At 45.3% G+C, this 23,396-nt stretch overlaps 1 protein-coding gene across 2 annotated transcripts in view; it reads right to left on the bottom strand.

Moving 5' to 3' along the window:
- Nucleotides 1-23,396, bottom strand: part of SFI1 (SFI1 centrin binding protein) — a 70,115-nt gene that overhangs the window by 10,819 nt on the left and 35,900 nt on the right. For both annotated transcript variants that reach the window (XM_038763628.1, XM_038763627.1), the window contains exons 14-24: nt 21,777-21,907; nt 18,850-18,931; nt 18,015-18,193; nt 15,260-15,335; nt 14,410-14,505; nt 11,655-11,731; nt 11,007-11,109; nt 9,593-9,689; nt 7,904-8,064; nt 4,913-4,987; nt 900-974 (exon numbers count right to left, since the gene is read on the bottom strand). In XM_038763628.1, the coding sequence (XP_038619556.1) occupies nt 900-974; nt 4,913-4,987; nt 7,904-8,064; nt 9,593-9,689; nt 11,007-11,109; nt 11,655-11,731; nt 14,410-14,505; nt 15,260-15,335; nt 18,015-18,193; nt 18,850-18,931; nt 21,777-21,907 (1,152 nt within the window). The remainder of the gene's footprint in view (nt 1-899; nt 975-4,912; nt 4,988-7,903; nt 8,065-9,592; nt 9,690-11,006; nt 11,110-11,654; nt 11,732-14,409; nt 14,506-15,259; nt 15,336-18,014; nt 18,194-18,849; nt 18,932-21,776; nt 21,908-23,396) is intronic.

Raw genomic sequence — 23,396 nt, 5'->3', positions numbered from 1 at the left:
TATATATGTTTGTACATATTTATTACTCTATTTATTTATTTATTTATTTATTTATCTGTACATATCTATTCTATTTATTTGATTTTGTTAGTATGTTTGGTTTTGTTCTCTGTCTTCCCCTTTTAGACTGTGAGCCCACTGTTGGGTAAGGACATATGTCTCCGTCCCTGTATATATGTTTGTACATATTTATTACTCTATTTATTTTACTTGTACATATCTATTCTATTCATTTGATTTTGTTAGTATGCTTGGTTTTGTTCTCTGTCTTCCCCTTTTAGACTGTGAGCCCACTGTTGGGTAGGGACATATGTCCCTGTCCCTGTATATATGTTTGTACATATTTATTACTCTATTTATTTATTTATTTTACTTGTACATATCTATTTATTTGATTTTGTTAGTGTGTTTGGTTTTGTTCTCTGTCTTCCCCTTTTAGACTGTGAGCCCACTGTTGGGTAGGGACTGTCTCTATGTGTTGCCAATTTGGACTTCCCAAGCGCTTAGTACAGTGCTCTGCACATAGTCAGCGCTCAATAAATACGATTGATGATGATGATGATGACTGTCTCTATATGTTGCCAACCTGTACTTCCCAAGCGCCTGGTGCAGTGCTCTGCACATAGTAAGCGCTCAATAAATACGATTGATGATGATGATGATGATGACTGTCTCTATATGTTGCCAACTTGTACTTCCCAAGCGCTTAGTGCAGTGCTCTGCGCTCAATAGATACGATTGATGATGATTCCCACTTTCCTTTTCCCAGTGGGAAGAGATTTCCCGCTCCTGGGCCAATTGCAAATTGAATTCATTCTGCCCCTTTGTTGGCCTTGTAAGCACCGAGGCAGGTGGGGCCGACGAACCTTTTCTGCAATAAGGTGATGTGCAACAATTACCTTCCCCTTCAGAGAAAAGGACCAGAACCACAAGGCTTGCACTGTTGCCTGGTGTTCCCGCTGCTTCTCCGCCAGCTGGAAGCCAAACAGAAGTCAACATCAGTGATAATAATAATAATAATAATAATAATTGGCATTTGTTAAGCGCTTACTATGTGCAAAGCACTGTTCTAAGCGCTGGGGAGGATACGGGGTGATCGGGTTATCCCACGTGGGGCTTACAGTCTTAATCCCCATTTTACAGAGGCCCAGAGAAGTGAAGTGACTCGCCCAAGATCACCCAGCAGACATGCGGCGGTGTCGGGTTTCGAACCCACGACCTCTGACTCCAAAGCCCGGGCTCTTTCCACTGAGCCACGCTGTGATCTCTTACTTGCTGACCAACAAGCTCACGGGACACTCGTGAACAAGAACAGTGCTTGGCACATAGTCAGCGCTTAACATATACCATGATTATTAATTATCATCCCTCCCTCTGCACATCCGCCAGAGAAGCAGCGTGGCTCAGTGGAAAGAGTCCGGGCTTTGAAGTCAGAGGTCATGGGTTCAAATTCCGGCTCTGCCAATTGAAAGCTGTGTGACTTGGGCAAGTCACTTAACTTCTCTGTGCCTCAGTTACCTCATCTGTAAAATGGGGATTAAGACCGTGAGGCCCACATGGGACAACCTGATCACCTTGTAACCTCCCCAGCACTTAGAACAGTGCTTTGCACATAGAAAGCGCTTAATAAATGCCATCATTATTATTATTATTATTATCCGCCAAGTTAGCTCTCTTCCTCCCTTCAAGGCCCTACTGAGAGCTCACCTCCTCCAGGAGGCCTTCCCAGACTGAGCCCCTTCCTTCCTCTTGCCCTTGTCCCCCTTTCCATCCCCCCCGTCTTACCTCCTTCCCTTCCCCACAGCACCTGTATATATGTATATATGTTTGTACATATTTATTACTCTATTTATTTTACTTGTACATACCTATTCTATTTTATTTTGTTAGTATGTTTGGTTTTGTTCTCTGTCTCCCCCTTCTAGACTGTGAGCCCACTGTTGGGTAGGGACCGTCTCTATATGTTGCCAACTTGTACTTCCCAAGCGCTTAGTACAGTGCTCTGCACGCAGTAAGCGCTCAATAAATACGATTGATTGATTGATTGATTGACTGATCATCATCATCATCAAAGACCCTCCTGGAGGTCTGGCTACAGTCCGCCATTCCCACCCTGCATCCAGGCACGCAATACCACCGGGACAGAAACAATGTAGCTGTTATCAAAATTATTTTTCAGTGGAAACTGATTTTAGTATGGGAAATCTCTGTAGCTAGTAGTTATTCATTCATTCATTCATTCATTCAATCGTATTTATTGAGCGCTTACTGTGTGCAGAGCACTGTACTAAGCGCTTGGGAAGTACAAGTTGGCAACATAGAGAGACGGTCCCTACCCAGCAGTGGGCTCACAGTCTAGAAGGGGGAGACAGAACAAAACCAAACATATTAACAAAATAAAATACACAGAATATGTACAAGTAAAATAAATAAATAAAATTAATTAATTAATAAGAATAAGCCACCGGCCCAGCCTGGATTCCCCGACGTGGGTTCCCCCCTTGGGGCTCGAAGCAGGCACAGAGGGAGGAGACGCCCCGGCCCCTGATTCCATCCTGAGCACGATCAAAGACACCCGATAATTCTAGGACTGTCTGTTAGGCAAAGCCTTAATGAAGGCACATCTCCTCCAGGAAGCCTTCTCTGACTGAGCCCTCCTCTCCTCTTCTCCCACTCATCATCATCATCATCAGTCGTATTTATTGAGCGCTTACTGTGTGCAGAGCGCTGTACTAAGCGCTTGGGAAGTCCAAGTTGGCAACATCTAGAGACGGTCCCTACCCAACAGTGGGCTCACAGTCTAAAACGGGGAGACAGAGAACAAAACCAAACATACCAGCAAAATAAAATAGAATAGGTATGAACAAGTAAAATAGAGTAACAAATATGTACAAACATATATACATATATACACTCCCTTCTGCGCTACTCATACTTGCTCCTTCATTCATCCTCTCTCCCTTCTCCGTGGCACATCCGTATATATCTGTAATTTATATCTACTTATATTAATGTCAGTCTCCCCCCCCCCCCCAGATTGTGAGCTCGTGTGGGCAGGGAATGTATTTGATGTTACATTGTAATAATAATAATAATAATGATGGCATTTATTAAGCGCTTACTACGTGCAAAGCACTGTTCTAAGCGCTGGGGAGGTTACAAGGTGATCAGGTTGTCCCACGAGGGGCTCACAATCTTAATCCCCATTTTACAGATGAGGTAACTGAGGCACAGGGAAGTGAAGTGACTTGCCCAAAGTCACACAGCTGGCAATTGGCGGAGCCGGGATTCGAACCCATGAACTCTGACTCCAAAGCCCGGGTTCTTTCCATTGAGCCACGCTGCTTCCCCCAAGCTTGTACTCTCCCAAGCGCCAAGTACAGTGCTTTGCACCCAGTGAGTGCTCATATACGATTATTTCAACACAGATCATGGGCTGCTCCTGAACCTAAATCACTTCCCTTTCCTCCATTCCTTGCCCGGAGGCTAAAGAGATAAGCCAGCTCTTCACCAGTGCCACCCAGAAGCATTAAGGAGACTCTTCCCAAGAGTCTCAACTGCAACATGCCCACCTGCCCCAAGCCTGAGGAACAATACCCCAGTGTTTCCCTCTTTCTTTGTGCAGCACTAAATTCTATAAAAGGCTTTCCATAGCTAACTGTAACAGCAATGCACAAATGGGAGGCAAGAGAAGCATCTTACTACTACTAATAACGGCATTTATTAAGCGCTTACTATGTGCAAAAGCACTGTTCTAAGCGCTGGAGGGGATACAAGGTGATCAGGTTGTCCCATGTGGGGCTCACAGTCTTCAGGCCCTATTGAGAGCTCACCTCCTCCAGGAGGCCTTCCCAGACTGAGCCCCTTCCTTCCTCTCCCCCTCTCCATCCCCACCTTCTTACCTCCTTCCCTTCCCCACAGCACCTGTATATATGTTTGTACATATTTATTACTCTACTTATTTATATTTTTATATATATATATATATTTATTTATATAATGGCATTTATTAAGCGCTTACTATGTGCAAAGCACTGTTCTAAGCGCTGGGGAGGTTACAAGGTGATCAGGTTGTCCCACGGGGGGCTCACAGTCTTAATCCCCATTTTACAGATGAGGGAACTGAGGCACAGAGAAGAAGTGACTTGCCCAAAGTCACACAGCTGACAGTTGGCGGAGCCTGGATTTGAACCCGTGACCTCTGACTCCAAAGCCCATGCTCTTTTCCACCGAGCCACACTGCTTCTCTATTTATTTATTTATTTATTTTACTTGTACATATCTATTCTATTTCTTTTATTTTGTTAGTATGTTTGGTTTTGTTTTCTGTCTCCCCCTTTTAGACTGTGAGCCCACTGTTGGGTAGGGACTGTCTCTATATGTTGCCAATTTGTACTTCCCAAGTGCTTAGTACAGTGCTCTGCACATAGTAAGCGCTCAATAAATACGATTGATGATGATGATGAAGAAGCAGTGTGGCCCAGTGGATAGAGCCCGGGCCCGGGAGTCAGAAGGACCTGGGTTTTACGCCCAGCTCCACCACTTATCTGCTGTGGGACCCTGGGCAAGTCACTTCAATCAATCAATCAATCAATCATATTTATTGAGCGCTTACTATGTGCAGAGCACTGTACTAAGCGCTTGGGAAGTACAAATTGGCAACATATAAAGACAGTCCCTACCCAACAGTGGGCTCACAGTCTAAGGCCCACTTCTCTGGGCCTGTTACCTCATCTGTAAAATGGGGATTGTGACTGTGAGCCCCACGTGGGACAGGGACTGTGTCCAATTTGACTAACTTGAATCTGTAGTACAGTGCCTGCAACATAGGAAGCGCTTAATACCATTATTTTTTTTTAAAAAAAGGATGAATTTGCCAGAACAACACTTAGAGAGAAAATGCAATTCCCACCTGATGTTTCCACTGGGAGAAACAAGACCGGCTGAGTCTTCGAGCCATCAGCTGAACTCCCTGCCTCTGCAAGAGCTAGGAGAGGAAACAAAAGGATGAGAGGAGCTCCGGGATGAACACAAACTGGGGTGGGAATCTTAGGCCTGGCCCAACCTAGTACCTCACCATGACGTAGTAGTAGTAGTAATAATAGAGTTTATTAAGTGCCTACTGTGTGCAGAGCATCTTACTAATAATAATAATAATAATGGCATTTATTAAGCGCTTACTCTGTGCAAAAGCACTGTTCTAAGCGCTGGAGGGGATACAAGGTGATCAGGTTGTCCCATGTGGGGCTCACAGTCTTCATCCCCATTTTACAGCTGAGGTAACTGAGGCACAGAGAAGTTAAGCGACTTGCCCAAAGTCACACAGCTGGCAAGTGGTGGAGCCGGCTTTCGAACCCATGACCTCTGACTCCAAATCCCGGGCTATTTCCACTGAGCCACGCTGCTTCTCCAGCGTGCTTCCACGCTGCTTCTGCTACTAAGCACTGGGATTAAAAGAAAAAAAAATACAGGTTAGAATTAGTCTCTGGCCCTCTAGGGGTTCACAATCTAAGAACCAGGAGGGGCAGGGTTTGCCAGAAGACAAAAAGAAAGATGATATAAATTGAAAACAACATAAAAGACAAAGTTCAGAGTCCAAAAAGTCGGGTGGTAAAAGGGACTAATCAGTGAAGTCCCCAGGGTTCAGCTGCCCAGGTCATCGTCCGTTCCTCCTTCCCCTCCCCACGGCACCTGTATATATGTTTGTACAGATTTTTTGCTCTATTTATTTTACTTGTACATATTTACTATTCTATTTATTTTGTTAAGGATGTGCATCTAGCTTTATTTCTATTTATTCGGACGACTTGACACCCGTCCACATGTTTTGTTTTGTTGTCCATCTCCCCCTTCTAGACCGTGAGCCCGCTGTCGGGTAGGGACCGTCTCTAGATGTTGCCGACTTGTACTTCCCAAGCGCTCAGCCCGGTGCTCCGCACTCAGTAAGCGCTCAATAAATACGATCGAATGGATGAATGAATAGAGAGTCCAGGCATAACCCTAGCTTCCCAACATTTTAAAATGTGTAGCGGCCTCACGCCGCTGCAGCTTAAATCCCCCAGCTCCACTTGGTACACAAGACATGATGGGAGTAGGGGCCCTGGGTGGCAAGATGGCAAGAAAGCCCCAGCCATAGGAAGGTCATCATCATCATCAATTGTATTTATTGAGCGCTTACTACGTGCAGAGCACTGTACTAAGCGCTTGGGAAGTACAAATTGGCAACATATAGAGACAGTTCCTACCCAACAGTGGGCTCACAGTCTGACTGGCTTTTTACCCCACTGGTCGTAGACAGGGTCCTCTAAGTACGGCGGCTAACTGGGTCACTACACTGGGTCTTACTTGTACATATCTATTTATTTTATTTTGTTAGTATGTTTGGTTTTGTTCTCCGTCTCCCCCTTCTAGACTGTGAGCCCGCTGTTGGGTAGGGACCGTCTCTATGTGTTGCCGACTTGTACTTCCCAAGCGCTTAGTACAGTGCTCTGCACACAGTAAGCGCTCAATAAATACGATTGATTGATTGATACATGAGACAAACTATGTGTGGGCACCAGCAATCCCAAAGAAGGCCCCAGGAGGTCAACCAATATGGCTCAGTCTAGATTGGATTTGGCTCTGTGCTGGCCCAACGGCAGGCCCAGGCCAGCCAATGCAGGAGGGCTCTACAGCCAACTGCAACAGGAGAACGCTTGTCTGCTGTGTGGCCTTGGGCAAGTCGCTTCACTTCTCTGTGCATTCATTCGCTCCATCGTATTTATTGAGCGCTTACTGTGTGCGGAGCACTGGACGAAGCGCTTGGGAAGGACAAGTCGGCAACATAGAGAGATGGTCCCTACCCAACAACGGGCTCACAGTCTCGAAGGGGGAGACAGACAACAAAACAAAGCATGTAGACAGGTGTCAAAATCCTCAGAACAAATAGAATTAAAGCTATATGCACATCATTAACAAAATAAATAGAATAGTAGATATGTACAAGTAAAATAGAGTAATAAATCTAGATCTAGAGTAATAAATAAGTCAGAGGTCGTGGGTTCATTCATTCATTCAATCGTATTTATTGAGCGCTTACTGTGTGCAGAGCACTGTACTAAGCGCTTGGGAAGTACAAGTTGGCAACACATAGAGATGGTCCCTACCCAACAGTGGGCTCACAGTCTAGAAATATATATACAAATGCTGTGGAGAGGGGAAGGAGGTAGGGCGGGGGGGATGGGGAGAAGGAGAGGAAAAAGGGGGCTCAGTCTGGGAAGGCCTCCTGGAGGAGGTGACAGAAAAAAGGGGGCTCAGTCTGGGAGGCCTCCTGCGCACCAGTTACCTCACCGGTAAAATGGGGATTGAGACTGTGAGCGGGACAGAGACCTTGTCCAACCCAATTCGCTTGTATCCACCCCAGTGCTTAGTACACTGCCTGGCACACAGTAAGCACTTAAATACCAGAATTGTTATTATTATTAAGAGCACTACTTCACCTTAACCAAATCTTATTCCCAGCTGATAACTTTCAGGGACCCTGATGACAAAACTAGGAAGGACTCCTGGCCTGGGGTTTTAGGGGATTATTAACAGTCCCTCAGAGATGCTTCTCTGCTTCAGACCCTCCCTGCCCAGCACCGTTCTCCCCCTCAACCTCGTGGATTTTTCACCCTCAGCACCATCAGCCATGTTTCACTATTGGAGCTGCATTCTAACGGTAGGCTCCCTCAAATTACTCCGTGGCAATACAGGTAAGGCCCAAAAGCAGCAGCTTCTGCTTCATCGCCACAGGCGACAAAAGCCAAGCAATCCGGCACGGAGTGTGGTGCAGTGCCTGCTGGAAAACGGCCTGTGAAACCTCCGGGAGAAGGAATCTTTCCTTTCAGCGACATTCCAGGGGCCTGGTGCTCTCAGCTCTCACCATTTTTCTGATGCAGTGGAGATGGTGTTGCTTCCATCGGGACATACACTCCTGCAGCAGCCTCTTCCCGTGATGCCGGGCCGCACAATCCAGCTGGGCTCTCTGTAGCGAAGTCCTCTGGCTAAATTCCCTCCAGTATAAAAACACAGACCGAAGAAGGCCTAGTGCAACCCAAAGCCACAGGAAAAGAACAGTAAGTGCCCGTTGCTAAATTCCAGCAAACCTCGAGAATCTATATAACCCATTCCCTCGGGAAGTGACCTAGGGGGTCTAAAATAACATGTAATAGAAAACTGGGGGACTCGTTGGAGACTGGACAGAACCGCAGTGTGGACTGTGGTGTCATTCAGGATGAGTGAAAGACGAAGGAAAGGCAGTCACTGAGCTGGTAACATAAAAATCTGCCACAAATAACGCTCTCGCAGATAATGTAGTAGTCTGCTGCTTGGGGGAAAGACAGACTTGTGAGGGAGAGTGCAAGCAGGAGGACAGAGAGAAGAAATCCAGCAGCTTTTGTGTCACCTCATCTTTCTACTCCATCCTATACCCACCCCAGAAGAGAAGAGCGGCATCCTAGGACGCTACATGGAATCTGTATCCCATAGGAATTCAGCAGGCGGCTGCAATCTGGTCAAATGTCACCTGGATTCCCTAAGGCTTCACCTCTCAAATTCATTCATCCAATCGTATTTATTGAGCCCTTTCTGAGTGCAGAGCACTGTACTAAGCACTCGGGAGAGTACAATACAACAATAAACAGACAAATTCCCAGCCCACAATGAGCTTCCAAGGTAGAAGCCAGCGAGACAGACATCAGTGCAAATAAATAAATCACAGATAAGTGTTGGACCTCAAATGGAGATGAGCCATTAGAGAAGCAGCGTGGCTCAGTGGAAAGAGCACGGGCTATGGAGTCAGAGCTCATGGTTTCAAATCCCGGCTCCGCCACTTGTCAGCTGTGTGACTTTGGGCAAGTCACTTGACTTCTCTGGGCCTCAGTTCCCTCATCTGTAAAATGGGGGTTAAGACTGTGAGCCCCCCGTGGGACAACCTGATCACTTTGTAACCTCCCCAGTGCTTAGAACAGTGCTTTGTACATAGTAAGCGCTTAATAAATGCCATCATTATTATTATGAACATGGTTTAATTCCTACACCTACAGCCTTTGTCCAAGGTGTTGGCACTTTTCACTGTGATTACAAACAGAAGATTTTCCTGCAACATCAGTTTGGGGCCCTGTGAGAAGCCTCTTTTCTAGGCCCAGAGAAGAGCGTCACCAACCACACCGGGGAAATGAGCAGAAACCAGAAACTGGGGGGCCGGGCCAAAGCCCCACACAATTTGGAGGGATCCTGCAAAGGCTGCAGACTCCAGCCAGAGTGGGTCTGGCCTCTTTGAGCTATTCTCTGGTGCTGTGCCTGGAAATCCCTCCTGGCCACTGTCATTCATTCAATTATATTTACTGAGCACTTACTGTGTGCAGAGCACTGTACTACGCGCTTGGGAAATACAAGTTGGCAACATAGAGAGACGGTCCCTACCCAACAGTGGGCTCACAGTCTAGAAGGGGGAGACAGAGAACAAAAGAAAACATATTAACAAAATAAAATAAGTAGTGATGAGCTCGTCCCTCTCAGGAGCATCAGGAGACAGTCCCTAGCCCGGCTCAGCCTCCTGGTTCTTGCTCACCTCGATCCAACTTTTTTCTGGCATCCATGACCACAGCCGCTTCCTGTTGTCGGCAATAAACCTGCAAGGCCGCGGCATCCCTCCAATGCACCAACACCTATGGAGTCAGGCATCAAGACTTTCAAGAAAGACTGCTGATGTCGAACTCACAGGTTGAGGAGAAAAAGGACCCTGGGTGGCTACTCCCCAGGAACCCAGCACCTGACCCCTCAGAAAATCAATCATATTTAATAATAATAATAGCATTTGTTAAGCGCTTACTATGTGCAAAGCACTGTTCTAAGCGCTGGGGAGGATACAAGGTGATCGGGTTGTCCCATGTGGAGCTCACAGTCTTCAACCCCATTTTACAGATGAGGGAGCTGAGGCACAGAGAAGTTAAGTGACTTGCCCAAGGTCACACACCTGACAACTGTTGGAGCTGGGATTTGAACCCATGACCTCTGACTCCCAAGCCAGTGCTCTTTCCACTGAGCCACGGTGCTTCTTTATTTCTTTGCATTCTCTGCAGATGTTCTTTACTGAGGGCCTACTGCGGGCAGAGCACTGTACTAAACGCTTGGGAGAATACAAAACAAGGCTCAAACAGGGTTCGCAGATGAAGAGCTCCTTGGTCGACTTCCACGACTGCTGGCACATACTAGATGAAGCGTATTAGAACCATAACTGTGGTATTTGTTAAGCATTTACTATATGCCAGTGCTGGGGAAGATATAAGCAGATTAGACACAGTCCCTGTTCCACATGGGATTCAGAGTCTAAGGGGGAAAAGAGATCCCAAGGTATTTAATCCCCATTTTACAGGTGAGGACACTGAGGCACAGGGAATTTAAATAACTGAGGTCACACAACAGGCAAGTGGTGGGGCTTGGGTTAGAGCACGGTGTCTCTTGACTCCCGATCCTCTGCTCTTCCCATTAAGCCACACTGCTTCTCTATCCAGATCACTACAGTCAGGTTGATTTTCCCCTTTTTCACTTGAAAAATTGTTTCCCCCCCCGCCATACAACCATCATTACAGCCATGAGAAGCAGCGTGGCTCAGTGGAAAGAGCCCGGGCTTTGGAGTCAGAGGTCGTGGGTTCAAATCCCAGCTCCACCGACTGTCAGCTGTGTGACTTTGGGCAAGTCACAACTTCTCTGGGCCTCAGTTCCCTCATCTGTAAAATGGAGATTAAAACTGTGAGCCCCCTGTGGGACAACCTGATCATCTTGTAACCTCCCCCGCGCTTAGAACAGTGCTTTGCACATAGTAAGCGCTTAACAAATACCATCATTATGATTATTATCATCATTACCCAAAACACAGGTTGGGAATGGCCAAGTCTAGCAAAATAGTATTACCGATCCTTCCTACAGCAATTACAGCTGGGCAAGGTGAACATCTAAATTTTACCAGCCCGCTCCAAAATCACCTTTGAAACGACTCTTCTCCTGAGATGCTCAACCGCTTCGGCTGTTTTCTCTGCTTCAATCACACATTCCGTGGAATGTTTCTTCCAGGTGTGAAATACCCGCCTGAAGGCAAATCAAGAAATATTTACTCCAAGATCTCCTGATGGGGCGAGAGGGAAATGTCAGAGGAACAAAGATGTGCATGCCCAGTGTCAGAATCAGACAATGAGCGACAAGATGAATTCCCCAGTGAAGGAAGATAACAAATACTGCCTGTGAGGGGCCTGGGCTCCAGACTCATCCTCACACCAGCCTTGAACAAACTTGCTAAACTCTCTGATCTATACAAGAATGAGAAAGCAGATTCCAGCCTTGTAACTCAGACTAACACACACACACACACATATATATATATATATATATATATATATATATATGTATTTATATATATGTATTTATATATATAAATATAAATATAGCCAGTTGCAGGCAGCACAGAGATAATGAGACAGCCCAGCAGACTCTCTAGGGACCAGGAAAAGAAGCTTTAGGAGAAGCAGGAGTAATTTACCTTTAATCAATCAATCAATGGTATTTATTGAGCGCTTACTGGGAGAGTACAATACGACAGAGGTGGTAGGTTTGTTCCCTGCCCACAAAGAGCTTACCTTAACAGTTGCCTTTTATGTTGTTTCTCCTTCTCAGCTACATGTTCCAGAACAAGCTGTACTCTATGCTGGTAGGTCTGAAAGAAGGCATTAGGGACAGCAGAGTTGGGATTTATCATGACGGAAGACACGACAGAGGCCTGCAAGATCCACTATCCTCCCCTAATCCTTTGATGATTCAAGACTAATCCACCAGAGCAGTGTAAAGGAATGCACTCTGTATTTTGTCACTTGGCCCTATATGGACTAAAGGATCACACAAGACTTATTAGATTCATGTCCCCTCTGACAATCAATTATATTTATTGAGCACTTACTGTGGGCAGAGCACTGTACTACACGCTGGAGAGAGTACAACCCAACAGAGTTGGTGAACACGTTCCCTTCGAACAGTCTAGTGGGGAAGGCAGACATTAAAATAAATTCCACACAGGGGAAAATGGCAAGAATAAGGATATGTACATAGAAGCTGTGGGGCTGGGGGAGGAATATCAAGAGTTTGAAGGGTACAAGTCCAAGTACATAGGCAACACAGAAGGGAAAGGAAATAGGGGAAATGAGGGCTTAGTCAGGGAAGGCTTCCTGGAGGTGAGACTGTAATTAGTTCCTGAAGACAGGGAGAGTGGTGGACTGTTGTATAGGAAAGGGGAGGGTATTACAGGCCTGGGGGCAAAGGCCCCCAAAGGATGGCAAAGGATTGGTGACAAGTTAGAGGTGACAAGTTAAGAGGCAGAGTAAGTTAGATGGACATTAGAGGAGCGAGGCTGTAGGAGGAAATCAGTGAGGTAAGGAAAGAGGGGGATTACTGACTAATGCTGATAAGATGCTGATGAGGAGGTGGATAGGTGACCATTCCTCTGAAGGACAAGTCCTGAGGAGTGGGGTAATGTGGACTGAATGATTTATTTTAGAAAAACGTTCCAAGCAGCAGACTGAAGTAAGGACTCGAGAGGGGTGAGTTGGGAGGTAGGGTTGGTCAGTGCAGAGGCTGATGCAGGATAGGGTAAATACTTGGATCAGTGGGGGAGCAGTTTCAATGGAAAGGAAATGGCAGTTTGGAGATGTTATGATGGTAGAACTGAAAGGATTTGGTGACACTGAATATGTGAGTTGAATGAGAGAGATGAATCAAGGACAATGCCAAGTTTACAAGCTCAAGAGACAGGCAAGACAGTGGGGTTATTTACAGTTCCTGGAATGCTACCAAGGGCAGGTGTGGGGATAAAGAACTTAAATGTCCAGGCTAATCAATCAGTGGTATTTGTTGAAAGCTTACTGTGGGCAGAGCACCATATTAAGCGCTTGGGAGAGTACACTAGAGTTGGTAGAAACAATCCCTGTCCTCAAAGGAATTTATAATCAAGAGGGGGACCCCAGCTGTTGGGAAAACCCCCTTTTGCAATCTATGGACGTCAATCTCTCGGATACTGAGAGTGCTGGTTTCACACAACCTACTACTGTTTGTTCCTTCCCAAATGACTGCCGCGTAAAGCAACCTTCAGCACAAATGCCTTAACCTTTCACTCCAGTTCTGTGCTCTAGGCTCGTCCTTCTGCCTGTGGGACATTTGAACTGCAGTCACTCCAACTCAAAGCACCAGTCAAAATGCTTAGATTCATTCCAGGACATTCATTTTGGGCCCCTGTTCAGTTTATGACCATCAGGATAGTTGTCACGTAGGCATGAGGGAGACAAATACAGGAACTGCAATCAACAGTTCCCTAAATGTTTTTCATTTAATAAAAATTACAAGTCAATAGAGTTTTCCCAGAAGTCTTCAGACATCCATGGAAGCTTCTCCTTAGCTAAGACAGTTGCACAAATAAATCCACTGAAGATTTGTGGGTTCTTTTAATATTTCTCAAGCACTTACTATGTAACAAACACTATTCTAAGCGCCGGGGTAGATACAAGTTAATCAGATCACACACAGTCCTTATCCACATGAGGCTCATAATCAAAGCAGAGGGAGAATAGGTATTGAATCCCCATTTTTGCAGTTGAGGAAACTAAAGCACAGAGAAGTTAAGTGTCTTGGCCAAGGTGAAAAGCAGGCAAGTGGCAGAGAAGGGGTTAGAACCCAGGTCGTCTCCCAGGCCTGTGCTTTATCCCCAAGGTTACACTTCATCCCAGTTCTGCCAAAAGGCATGTTTTCGGACACATTTTGGGTAGGACATTATTAGAGAACTAGGGACAATTTGTCTAACAACCTGATCCACTTGGGGAAATTATGCAATGAAGAAATGCAGCGTGGCTTAGTGGAAAGAGCACGGGCTCGGGAGTCAGAGGACGTGGGTTCTAATTCTGACTCCGCCACTAGTCAGCTGTGTGACGTTGGGAAAGGCACTTAACTTCTCTGTGTCTCAGTTCCCTCATCTGTAAAATGGGGATTAAGATGTGAGCCCCCCACACCTTGTATCTACCCCAGTGCTTAGAACAGTGCTTGGCACATAGTAAGCGCTTAACACATACCATCATCAATCAAACGGCTTCTGTGCATGTTTGTGTGCGTGAGCAGTAATGGCTTTTTCGCATGCTTCCAAGCCCCGATAACTACAGGGCCAGGCTCCTTACTGTGAGATTTGTGAGAGTTTGGGGAGAAGTAGATGTACCGAAAGTTTACCCAGCTCTTAAAAATATTTTTTCCGGTCCCACACATTCCTTTCAAGAAGTACTCAGGAATAAAATGCACGACATCCAGATGCTTTTCGACTCTTTCAGTAAAAACTGGATAAATGAACAAGAGGCTGCCTACCATCCAGGCCCTCAGGACCCTGCTCAGCAAGGCGCGTCGGTAGTGCAGGTCTGCACACACGAGCTTCTGCCACTTTGCACTCCGCCGAGCCACATACTAAAAATATAAAGGAAAGAAAGGCAGGTGAATGGAGAAAGAGACCCATGAAGAAAGCTGGAGCAGGGAGATCCAAACCCAGTCTTTTACCATATAATAATAATGGCGGTATGTGGTGTTTGCTAACAAATTATTATTATAATAATTTCCATAAGGTAGATACAAGGTAATCAGCTTGGACACCATCCCTGTCCCACATGGGACTCACAATCATCATCAATTGTATTTATTGAGCGCTTACTATGCGCAGAGCACTGTACTAAGCGCTTGGGAAGTACAAATTGGCAACACATAAAGACAGTCCCTACCCAACAGTGGGCTCACAATCTTAATCCCATTTTATGGATGAGGTAACTGAGGCTCAGAAAAGTGAAATGACTTGCCCAAGGTCACACACAAGACATGGCAGAGCTGAGATTAGAACAAAGGTCCTTCGACTCTCAGGCCTGTGCTCTTTCCACTAGGCCATGCTGCTTCTCAGATGTTCTTATCTGCAGGAACATCACCAGCTGATACTGGAAGGTGTCAGACTGGAACCAGAAGGTTCAGATAAGGATCTTTTGTCAGCTGGAAGATAAAAAGCTATTTCCCCCAGTCCTGTCAGAAAAGCAACTTCCTAATCTCCTTGGCTCCCCCCACCCAGAGTGCTTTTACCTGCACTCTAAGAAATCAGATTAACTGTTATCACCAGCAGAAGGTACAGCAGTTACCAATCTTGCTCTATCAGCCAAATGCTTAATCTGGAGGACCTCACCTGCCTCCACTTGCTCCAAGAATACCACAGGACCTGTTGAGAGTAGAACTGGCTAGCCATCCTCAAACCCGTCCTCCTATGGAAGAAAGAGTGCACACAGTCAACTGAAGCCTAGACCCAATCCTACCATTCTCTCATACCATCATTTCCCTTCTCCCAGTCACCCCAAATTCACCATAATTAGGGTACTAATTAAGCACTCTCTCTGTACCAAGCTCTGAGGTAGGTCACGAGATCAGAAGCATTCTCGGTCCCACAAGGGACAGGTTACAAGCTATCTAGTGAGGAACTTGTGGCCCAGGGAGAATAAGTGACTTGCCCCAGCTCAGTAAGCCAGTGGCAGAGCTGGGATGTGAATTCACAATCCTGTGCTCTCTCTATTATTATTAATATTTGTAAAGCACTTACAATGTGCCAAACACTGTTCTAAGTACTGGGGTAGATACAACGTTACCAGGTAGTCCCACATGGGGCTCAAAGTCTTAGTCCCCATTTTACAGATGAGGTCAGAGGCACAGAGAAGTTAAGTGACTTGCCCAAAGTCACCCAGCTGACAACGGGCAGAGCCAGGATTCAAACCCACGACCTCTGACTTCCAAGCGCACGCTCTTTCCAACTAAGCCACACTACCTCTCCTGTGAGAAATGCCAAGTGTGGCTGCATTTGAGATGCAATAGCTTTAACCATGGTACGTACATAAGACCCAGGAAAAAAATTACAGGCAACAAATGTCCAACTCCTAGAGAAGATAGAACTAGGTGACTTCCTTAGGTCGCTCCTAAAACCAACCCTAAATGACTCCTTGAAGCCAGCTATACCTGCCCTGGGATTGAGCACTTAGGATTTATGTTTGAGAAGCAGCGTGGCTCAGTGGAAAGAACGTGGGCTTTGGAGTCAGAGGTCATGGGTTCAAATCCCAGCTCTGCCAATTGTCAGCTGTGTGACTTTGGGCAAGTCACTTCACTTCTCTGGGCCTCAGTTATCTCACCTGGAAAATGGGGATTAAGACTGTGAGCCCCCTGTGGGACAACCTGATCACTTTGTAACCTCATTAGCGCTTAGAACAGTGCTTTGTACATAGTAAGCGCTTAATAAATGCCATTATTATTAAGAATCTATTCGAGTGTTACAGCTAGTGCACATTTCTAGATCTTCCCTAGGTAAAACAATTGGCCATCAAAGGGGCCCGATGATGGTAATATATAGGGGGGAATGTTTTTTCTTCCTTCCCCTAAAGCCATTAATGCCCTAAGGCAGTAACAAAAATGCGAGTGTAACATATTACATTTTACACACACACATACACTCCCTCCTCCCCACCCCATCCCTCTTTATCAGTAGTATTTGAGTGTCTACTGTGTACTGACTGTACGAGAGGTTGGCCACATTTTTGTGAAAGAGCTAATCGTACAATTTCAACACACCTTAACCTAGTTCACTGCGTCATGAACGGTACAAGGAGCAATGAGTCCAACTCCACCCAGGCCCCACTCCAGGCCCAGAGTCCCCGAAGTGTCTGGGACTTTCTGGGAATTAGCTCCCCTTCCCTCGGCAGAGGTCCCCAAATGGACTATCTGTTCCTGCCTGCGCCCTCCCTCCCTACTTGGTCCCAAAAGGAATGGATTGGATGGAGCCCAGCAGACCCTGCTTCATCAGCTGTAGTTCCTAGGTAGGTTAGGGCAGTGTTGCATTGCACACTGTGGGGTGTTTGGTGAGAACTCCCCCTCCCCGCTACTGCTCCTGAGGCCCTGAGTGGCAGATATAAATAAATATATGTATAAATATATATAAATATATATATACAATAATATATAATATTATATATAATATATATTATAAATAAATACAAATGCTTTGCCCTCCTTCCCTGGCTTGAGATCCCCATTTGATTCCAAGAAGAACTAGATATGGCTCCCAAACCATGACATGGTAGACCCTCAGTATATACAATATACCATGGAAGACTCCGCTTGGGTCTTTCAGCCTCTGGTCTGGGGCTGAAATAAGGGTCCAACTTTAAAAAAGGGCATTGGGTGAATGGGTACGTAACTACAATGGAGAGCTTAGAGATAATAACAACCGTGTTATTTGTTAAGCACTTACTATGTGCCAGGCACTGGGGCAGATCCAAGCAAATCGGGTTGGACACGGTCCCTGTCCCACATGGGGCTCACAGTCTCAATCCCCATTTTACAGACAAGGTAACTGAGGCACAGTGAAGTGACTTACCCAAGGTCACACAGTAGACAAGTGATAGAGCTGGGATTAGAACTGAGCCCACTGTTGGGTAGGGACTGTCTCTATATGTTGCCAACTTGTACTTCCCAAGCGCTTAGTACAGTGCTCTGCACACAGTAAGCACTCAAATACGATTGATGATGATGATGATTAGAACGCATAAACTTCTGATTCCCAGGCCCATGCTCTCTCCACTATGCCATACTGCTTCCCTGATCTTCTGCGGCTGGCTGATAGCTGATTTTACCACCAGGAGGGCCTCATGGAGTGTTTGTGGGTTTACTGCAAGTCACCTCCGTTATTAACAATTTGAGTTTTAACGAAGGACAGCTGCCGCAGGAAAGAACCCAGGCAATGCCTTTGAATAGGAAGGGCAGGGTTGTACTTAAGTGAAGAAGAGCGGAATCCATTGAATGGTGCTATGAAATAAGCCCGGCTTCATCCCAGCATGTTTAAAATGACAAGATGTGGTTCACTGGAAAGGCTAAGAGGGGCAGTGGCCCAAATAGCCACCCACTCTGTTCGGAGCTCCTGAACGTTTTCCTTCCAAAGCTGGAAAGCCTTCAGCAGTTGCCTGTGACGGTAATGATTATCAGCCACGACTTCTCCCTCCCTCTCCTTAGTACGCACCGCCACGCGGGTGAGCCACACAGACCAGAAACGATGCAACAGCAGCTGTTCAGAGTGAAGAATAGCCTGTATTGGAAAGGGGAAAAGTAGAGGGAGGGCAGTGGAGAGAGGAGAGAAACACATCAGTGAAGACTATTAACCAAAGAGAAAAATGATCATCGATACAATAAGCTACCTCATTCCTAAAAGAAGCCTGGCCAACTCCAGAGAAGCAGCATGGTCGGGTGGAAAGAGCATGGGCCTGGGAATCAGAAGGACCTGGCTATGTACACTTGCCTGCTGTGTGACCTTGGGCCACTCACTTAACTTCTCTGTGCCTCAGTACCTCATCTATAAAATGGGGAGTAAGACTAAGTTCCATGTGAGGCAGGGACTGTGTCTAACATAACTAGGTTGAATTTACCCCAGCATTTAGTGCCTGACACATAGTAAGTGCTTAACAAATAACACTTGGGAAGGGAAAAAAAAACAACCTCCCACTCAAACTAAACCATCAGAACTCCGTCCAGTTGCTTGCGGCTGCCCAGGGTGGTAGATTAAATCTAAGGCAGGGAGTCAGAGTACTGCTGGCTCACTTGTGTGGCTTTGGACTAGTCTCTTCTCATTTGTGAAACACAAATCAGGACTGCCAGACTTCACGAACAAGGGAGACTATGAAATGCCGCGCAATCGAGATGACGAGACTGTCTTATTGAAAAGCTCTTTAGGCAGAGTCCATTTACCATTCTCTCTGCCAACTGGTTTTCTTGCTGCTGATGCATCCTCTGCCACCACGTATCAAACACCTGCCTCTCCACCACCTCCCTTAGGAAAACAAATGAAGAATATCCATGAACCATTACACTCTGTGCGGGAGGGCCAGGTTTATAAATAACCAAACATTTTAATTTGAGACGGTAAATTCGCTAATGTCCAAATGCATTTTTTTAATCTGCCATAATCATTCTTTTGCCCTGCTTTGGCTGCTAACTGTTGGTGAAGATGTGGGTTCTGTATTCTTGGGCAAGCAAACAGTAACTGATTTGAATGACTGATTGACTAATTCCCAAAATTTGAGAAGTCAAAGATCTATCCCACTAGCCAAGATCAAGGTTCCTCAGAGATATCTGGCACATCATTCGGTATTGGGAGATAAAACTTTTTGTTTTAATTGCCTCCTGAACATTTGCCAGCAAGGTTTATTATTTTGATTCACAGGAGATGCATAAAATGAAGCCCACCCAGTTTATTCAGGCCTGGATTTAAAAAAGAAAAGCCTCTGATAAAGGAAATGAATGGTAGAAGGGAAAACAGTTGGATTTTTGTTCTGTTTTTTTTTTAGCCTGGATACTACTAGGGAAGAAAGGAGTACGGGAAAATGGAGGAAGGACACAGAAATGTCAAGCCCTCCCACCCCCCACCCTCCCCCGCAAAAAACCTCAGAAGGAGTAAGAAACAAACTGCAGCAGGAGAAAATGCTGCAAAGAGAACACTCCTCATTTTCATGACCCAGAAAAGAAAGAATTTGTGTTCCTTAATGTTCAATTTTATTTAATTCTGTTCTCACTGCTTGTGAATACTTGTTTCTGTCTCCCTCAGTAGAGTGTAAATCCTTGTGGGCAGGGAATGTGTCTGGTGCTTCCCAAGCATGAGTACAGTGGTCTGCATTCAAGCACTCAATAAATGTCATTACTACTTCCACCAAAATTTTGTGAACTTTAACACAACCACGTAAATAAGCACTGGCTCACAGCCTTAAAAAAAAAAAATCAGCCAGGTGACCTAGAGGAAGGGTACTGAATCCCTTTAGGCTATTTAAAGTCAAAAACATCTCCCAGCAGCCATGGGTAGGGCTGGTGACAATTAGCTGGCCAGGAAAAGTTATGGTGGAATTTTATTTTTTATTTTTTTAAAGAAAAAAATTTTTCAGAACTGTTGAATTAATGGAATTCCAAGGGTCACAAGTAGAGGGAAAGACAAGGCCTGGAGCCATTTTTTATACCTTAGTCCTCATCTCTCCGTTAGCTGGGTATATGTTTTTAAGTTGCAACATCTCTCTCTTGGCCATGGGTGGGTTCTGGCTATGTACACTAGCTATACAAACAGATAGTCCTTTGCTGCTCACCAACTATTTAATGCTGACATCCTAATATATCTAGGAATGGAACAGGAATACCTCAGGCAAGGCAGTAATAATAAGCCATGTACACGCTTTACCATTTAATCACTTATTTATTCACCTATCCATCTTTCCATTCTCATCTTTCCCTCAAATCGGCGATTTATTCTATGTCTGTCTCCCTCGTTAAGCTGTAGCTCCTGGAGGGCAGGGACTACCCTCTACCATATTCTCTTGAGTGTTTAGTTCAGTGCCCTGCTCATGGCAGGCACTCAAAAAATCAATCGCATTTTTTGAGTGCTTACTGTGTGCAGAGCACTGTACTAAGCGCTTGGGAAGTACAAGTTAGCAACATATAGAGACAGTCCCTACCCAACAGTGGGCTCACAGTCTAGAAGGGGGAGACACAGAACAAAGCCAAACATATTAACAAAATAAAATAAATAGAATAGATATGTACAAGTAAAATAGAGTAATAAACATGTACAAACATATATACAGGTGAATAAGGTCAATAAACACAACTGATTGTTTGAGGACCTGGGAAACGTCCCTAAAAACATGTGCCCGTCTGGATAGAACGCAATGTGATGGCGGAAGAGATGGAGTGCAGATCAGTATGGCCCCATAAAAAGGTAAATGTACTACACTGCAAGTTTTCCTGAAGGTGGGAGTCAGCTGGAGCTCAGTATGGGCAGGGAATGTGTAGGCCAATTCTGTTGGATTGTACTCTCCCAAGCGCATAGTACAGTGCTCTGTAAAGAGCAAGCACTCGATAAACACCATTGACTGACTGATGAGAATTGTGTGTGTATCTATCATTTACCTTTAGATTTAATAGCTTGCTTCTGTTTCCTGTCATTTGTACCTATGCTCTCACTTTAACCATTGGATATCAATCAGTGGTATTTATTGTGTGCAGAGCACTGTACTAAGTGCTCGGGAGAGTACTATACAAAAGAGTTGGTAGACACATTCCCGGCTCACCACGAGCTGATAGTCTACAGGGAGATCATCATCATCATCAATCGTATTTATTGAGTGCTTACTGTGTGCAGAGCACTGTACTAAGCGCTTGGGAAGTACAGATTGGCAACATATAGAGACAGTCCCTACCCAACAGTGAGCTCACAGTCTAAAAGGGGGAGAAAAGGGGGATATCTGGCAACTTGTGCCTGCTTATCTCTCCCATTAGATTGTAATCCCCTTGACTTTGGAGACCATATTTTTTTACTTCTATTGGATATTCCCAAAGCCCAATACAGTGTTCTACACTCAAAAGGCATGCAACTGATCAACTGATCAACCAAAATTATCCCCTAGGATAAATAATAATGATAGCATTTATTAAGCGCTTACTATGTGCAAAGCACTGCTCTAAGCGCTGGATAAAGCCTGTAAACTTCTTAATGGCATGTGAAGAAATAATGGAGAGGAATATGGCCCAAGGACCATTACAGTTTGGGAACCATGCTTTAGAAAACGCTTATTGTTGCCCACAAGATTGCAGCAAGCGCCTCTTTGCTCAGGTCATAAGAACTCTCCAGGTACCTGTGGAAATGCAGTGCTGTTTCCTTCATCTCTCTTTGCTGCTGCTGTCGCTGCCTGAATCTTCTCCAGGCTTGGAAGCTGGAAGGCAGGACTTTCCTCCGGAAATGAGCTTCAGCCTTTGCATACTGCAGCTGAAAGAAAGCATCAGGCTGTGTTTCTGCAGAGACACTCTCAGGGCTGGGAAAAACAAAGGCTCCTGGCCATCGGTGGCTTCTACTACACCCCAGCTTGTGTTCCTCATAACTGACCCTCCTAGTTGACCTCCCCACCTACTGTCCATTTGCTCAAGCCTCCCCCCAACCCCATTTCAGCTTCACGCCAAGTCCCATCACTCCTTTTAAGCCTTCCCTAAAATGTCACCTCCTCCTCCAGGAAGCTTTCCCTAATACCCCACCTTCCCAGAGCTAATTAACTTTCAAGACACAAGCTTACACCATTTCATGTAATGTTTATCGAGCATCACTGTACCATCAGGTGTACCCAAAAATGAGGTCCTTCAAGTTAATAATTCAAATCATCACACACCACAGCTCCCAAAGCCATCCTGAAATCACGTGCCCTCCAAGAGGCCTTCCCCAGCCCTTCAAGCACTTGACTGTAAGCTCATTATGTGCAGGAAATGTAACTATAGTTATATTATTCTCTCCCAAGAGCTTAGTATAATAATAATAATAATTATGGCATTTATTAAGCACATACTATGTGCAAAGCACTGTTCTAAGCACTGGGGAGGTTACAAGGTGATCAGGTTGTCCCATGGGGGGCTCACAGTCTTAATCCCCATTTTACAGCTGAGGTAACTAAGGCACAGAGAAGTGCCTTGCCCAAAGTCACACAGCTGACAATTGGCGGAGCTGGGATTTGAACCCATGACCTCTGACTCCAAAGCCTGTGCTCTTTCCACTGAGCCATGCTGCTTCTCAGCGTGGTGCTCAGTATAGTGCTCTGCACAAAATAAGCGCTCAATAAATATGACTATCTTGATATCCCCACCCTATCATCAGCCTTACATATCCTTAACCCTTGCCACATCCCTATCTGTAATTTATTTTAATGTCTGTCCCCTCCTCTAGGCTGTAAGCTCCCTTTGGACAGGGATTGTGTCTACCAATTCTATTGTATTGTACTTTCCCGAGCATTTAGCACACAGTAAGCACTTAAATATTATTGACTGATTGACTGATGACATATATTCAATTCGTGATTTTACTCAGTACAGTATATGGCACCCAGTGGATGTTCAATAAATACTACTACTAATCATTTTAATTGAGGACAGAAAATGTACAATAATTAGATCCACAGGTAGTCCAAAATCCTCATTTTGGCCAATATAATTCCACCTCTCTTTGCTGCCCACCCTCTGGATCTAATGAACAACTAAATGGAGGACTACCCATAAGCTGCATAATCTTCCTCTAAGAGCTAGATGCCTATGCAACTCACTCACTCACATTTGTTCTTTTCTACATCCACCTCACAAAATGGAAAGTTTCAGGTTCAGGATATTTTTAACTGTGTATTCTAACAGTCAATCCGTCAATGTATTTATTGAGAGTTTACCGTGAGCAGACCACTTCAGCACTTTGGAGGGTACAACACTATACAGTTGGGTTTTTT

This window comes from Tachyglossus aculeatus, chromosome 21 (genome assembly GCF_015852505.1).
Source record: "Tachyglossus aculeatus isolate mTacAcu1 chromosome 21, mTacAcu1.pri, whole genome shotgun sequence".
In the NCBI taxonomy this organism is placed as follows: Eukaryota; Metazoa; Chordata; class Mammalia; order Monotremata; family Tachyglossidae; genus Tachyglossus; species Tachyglossus aculeatus.
The sequence above is the reverse complement of the archived record's forward strand: the minus strand, read 5'-3'. Positions and strand labels throughout refer to the sequence as shown.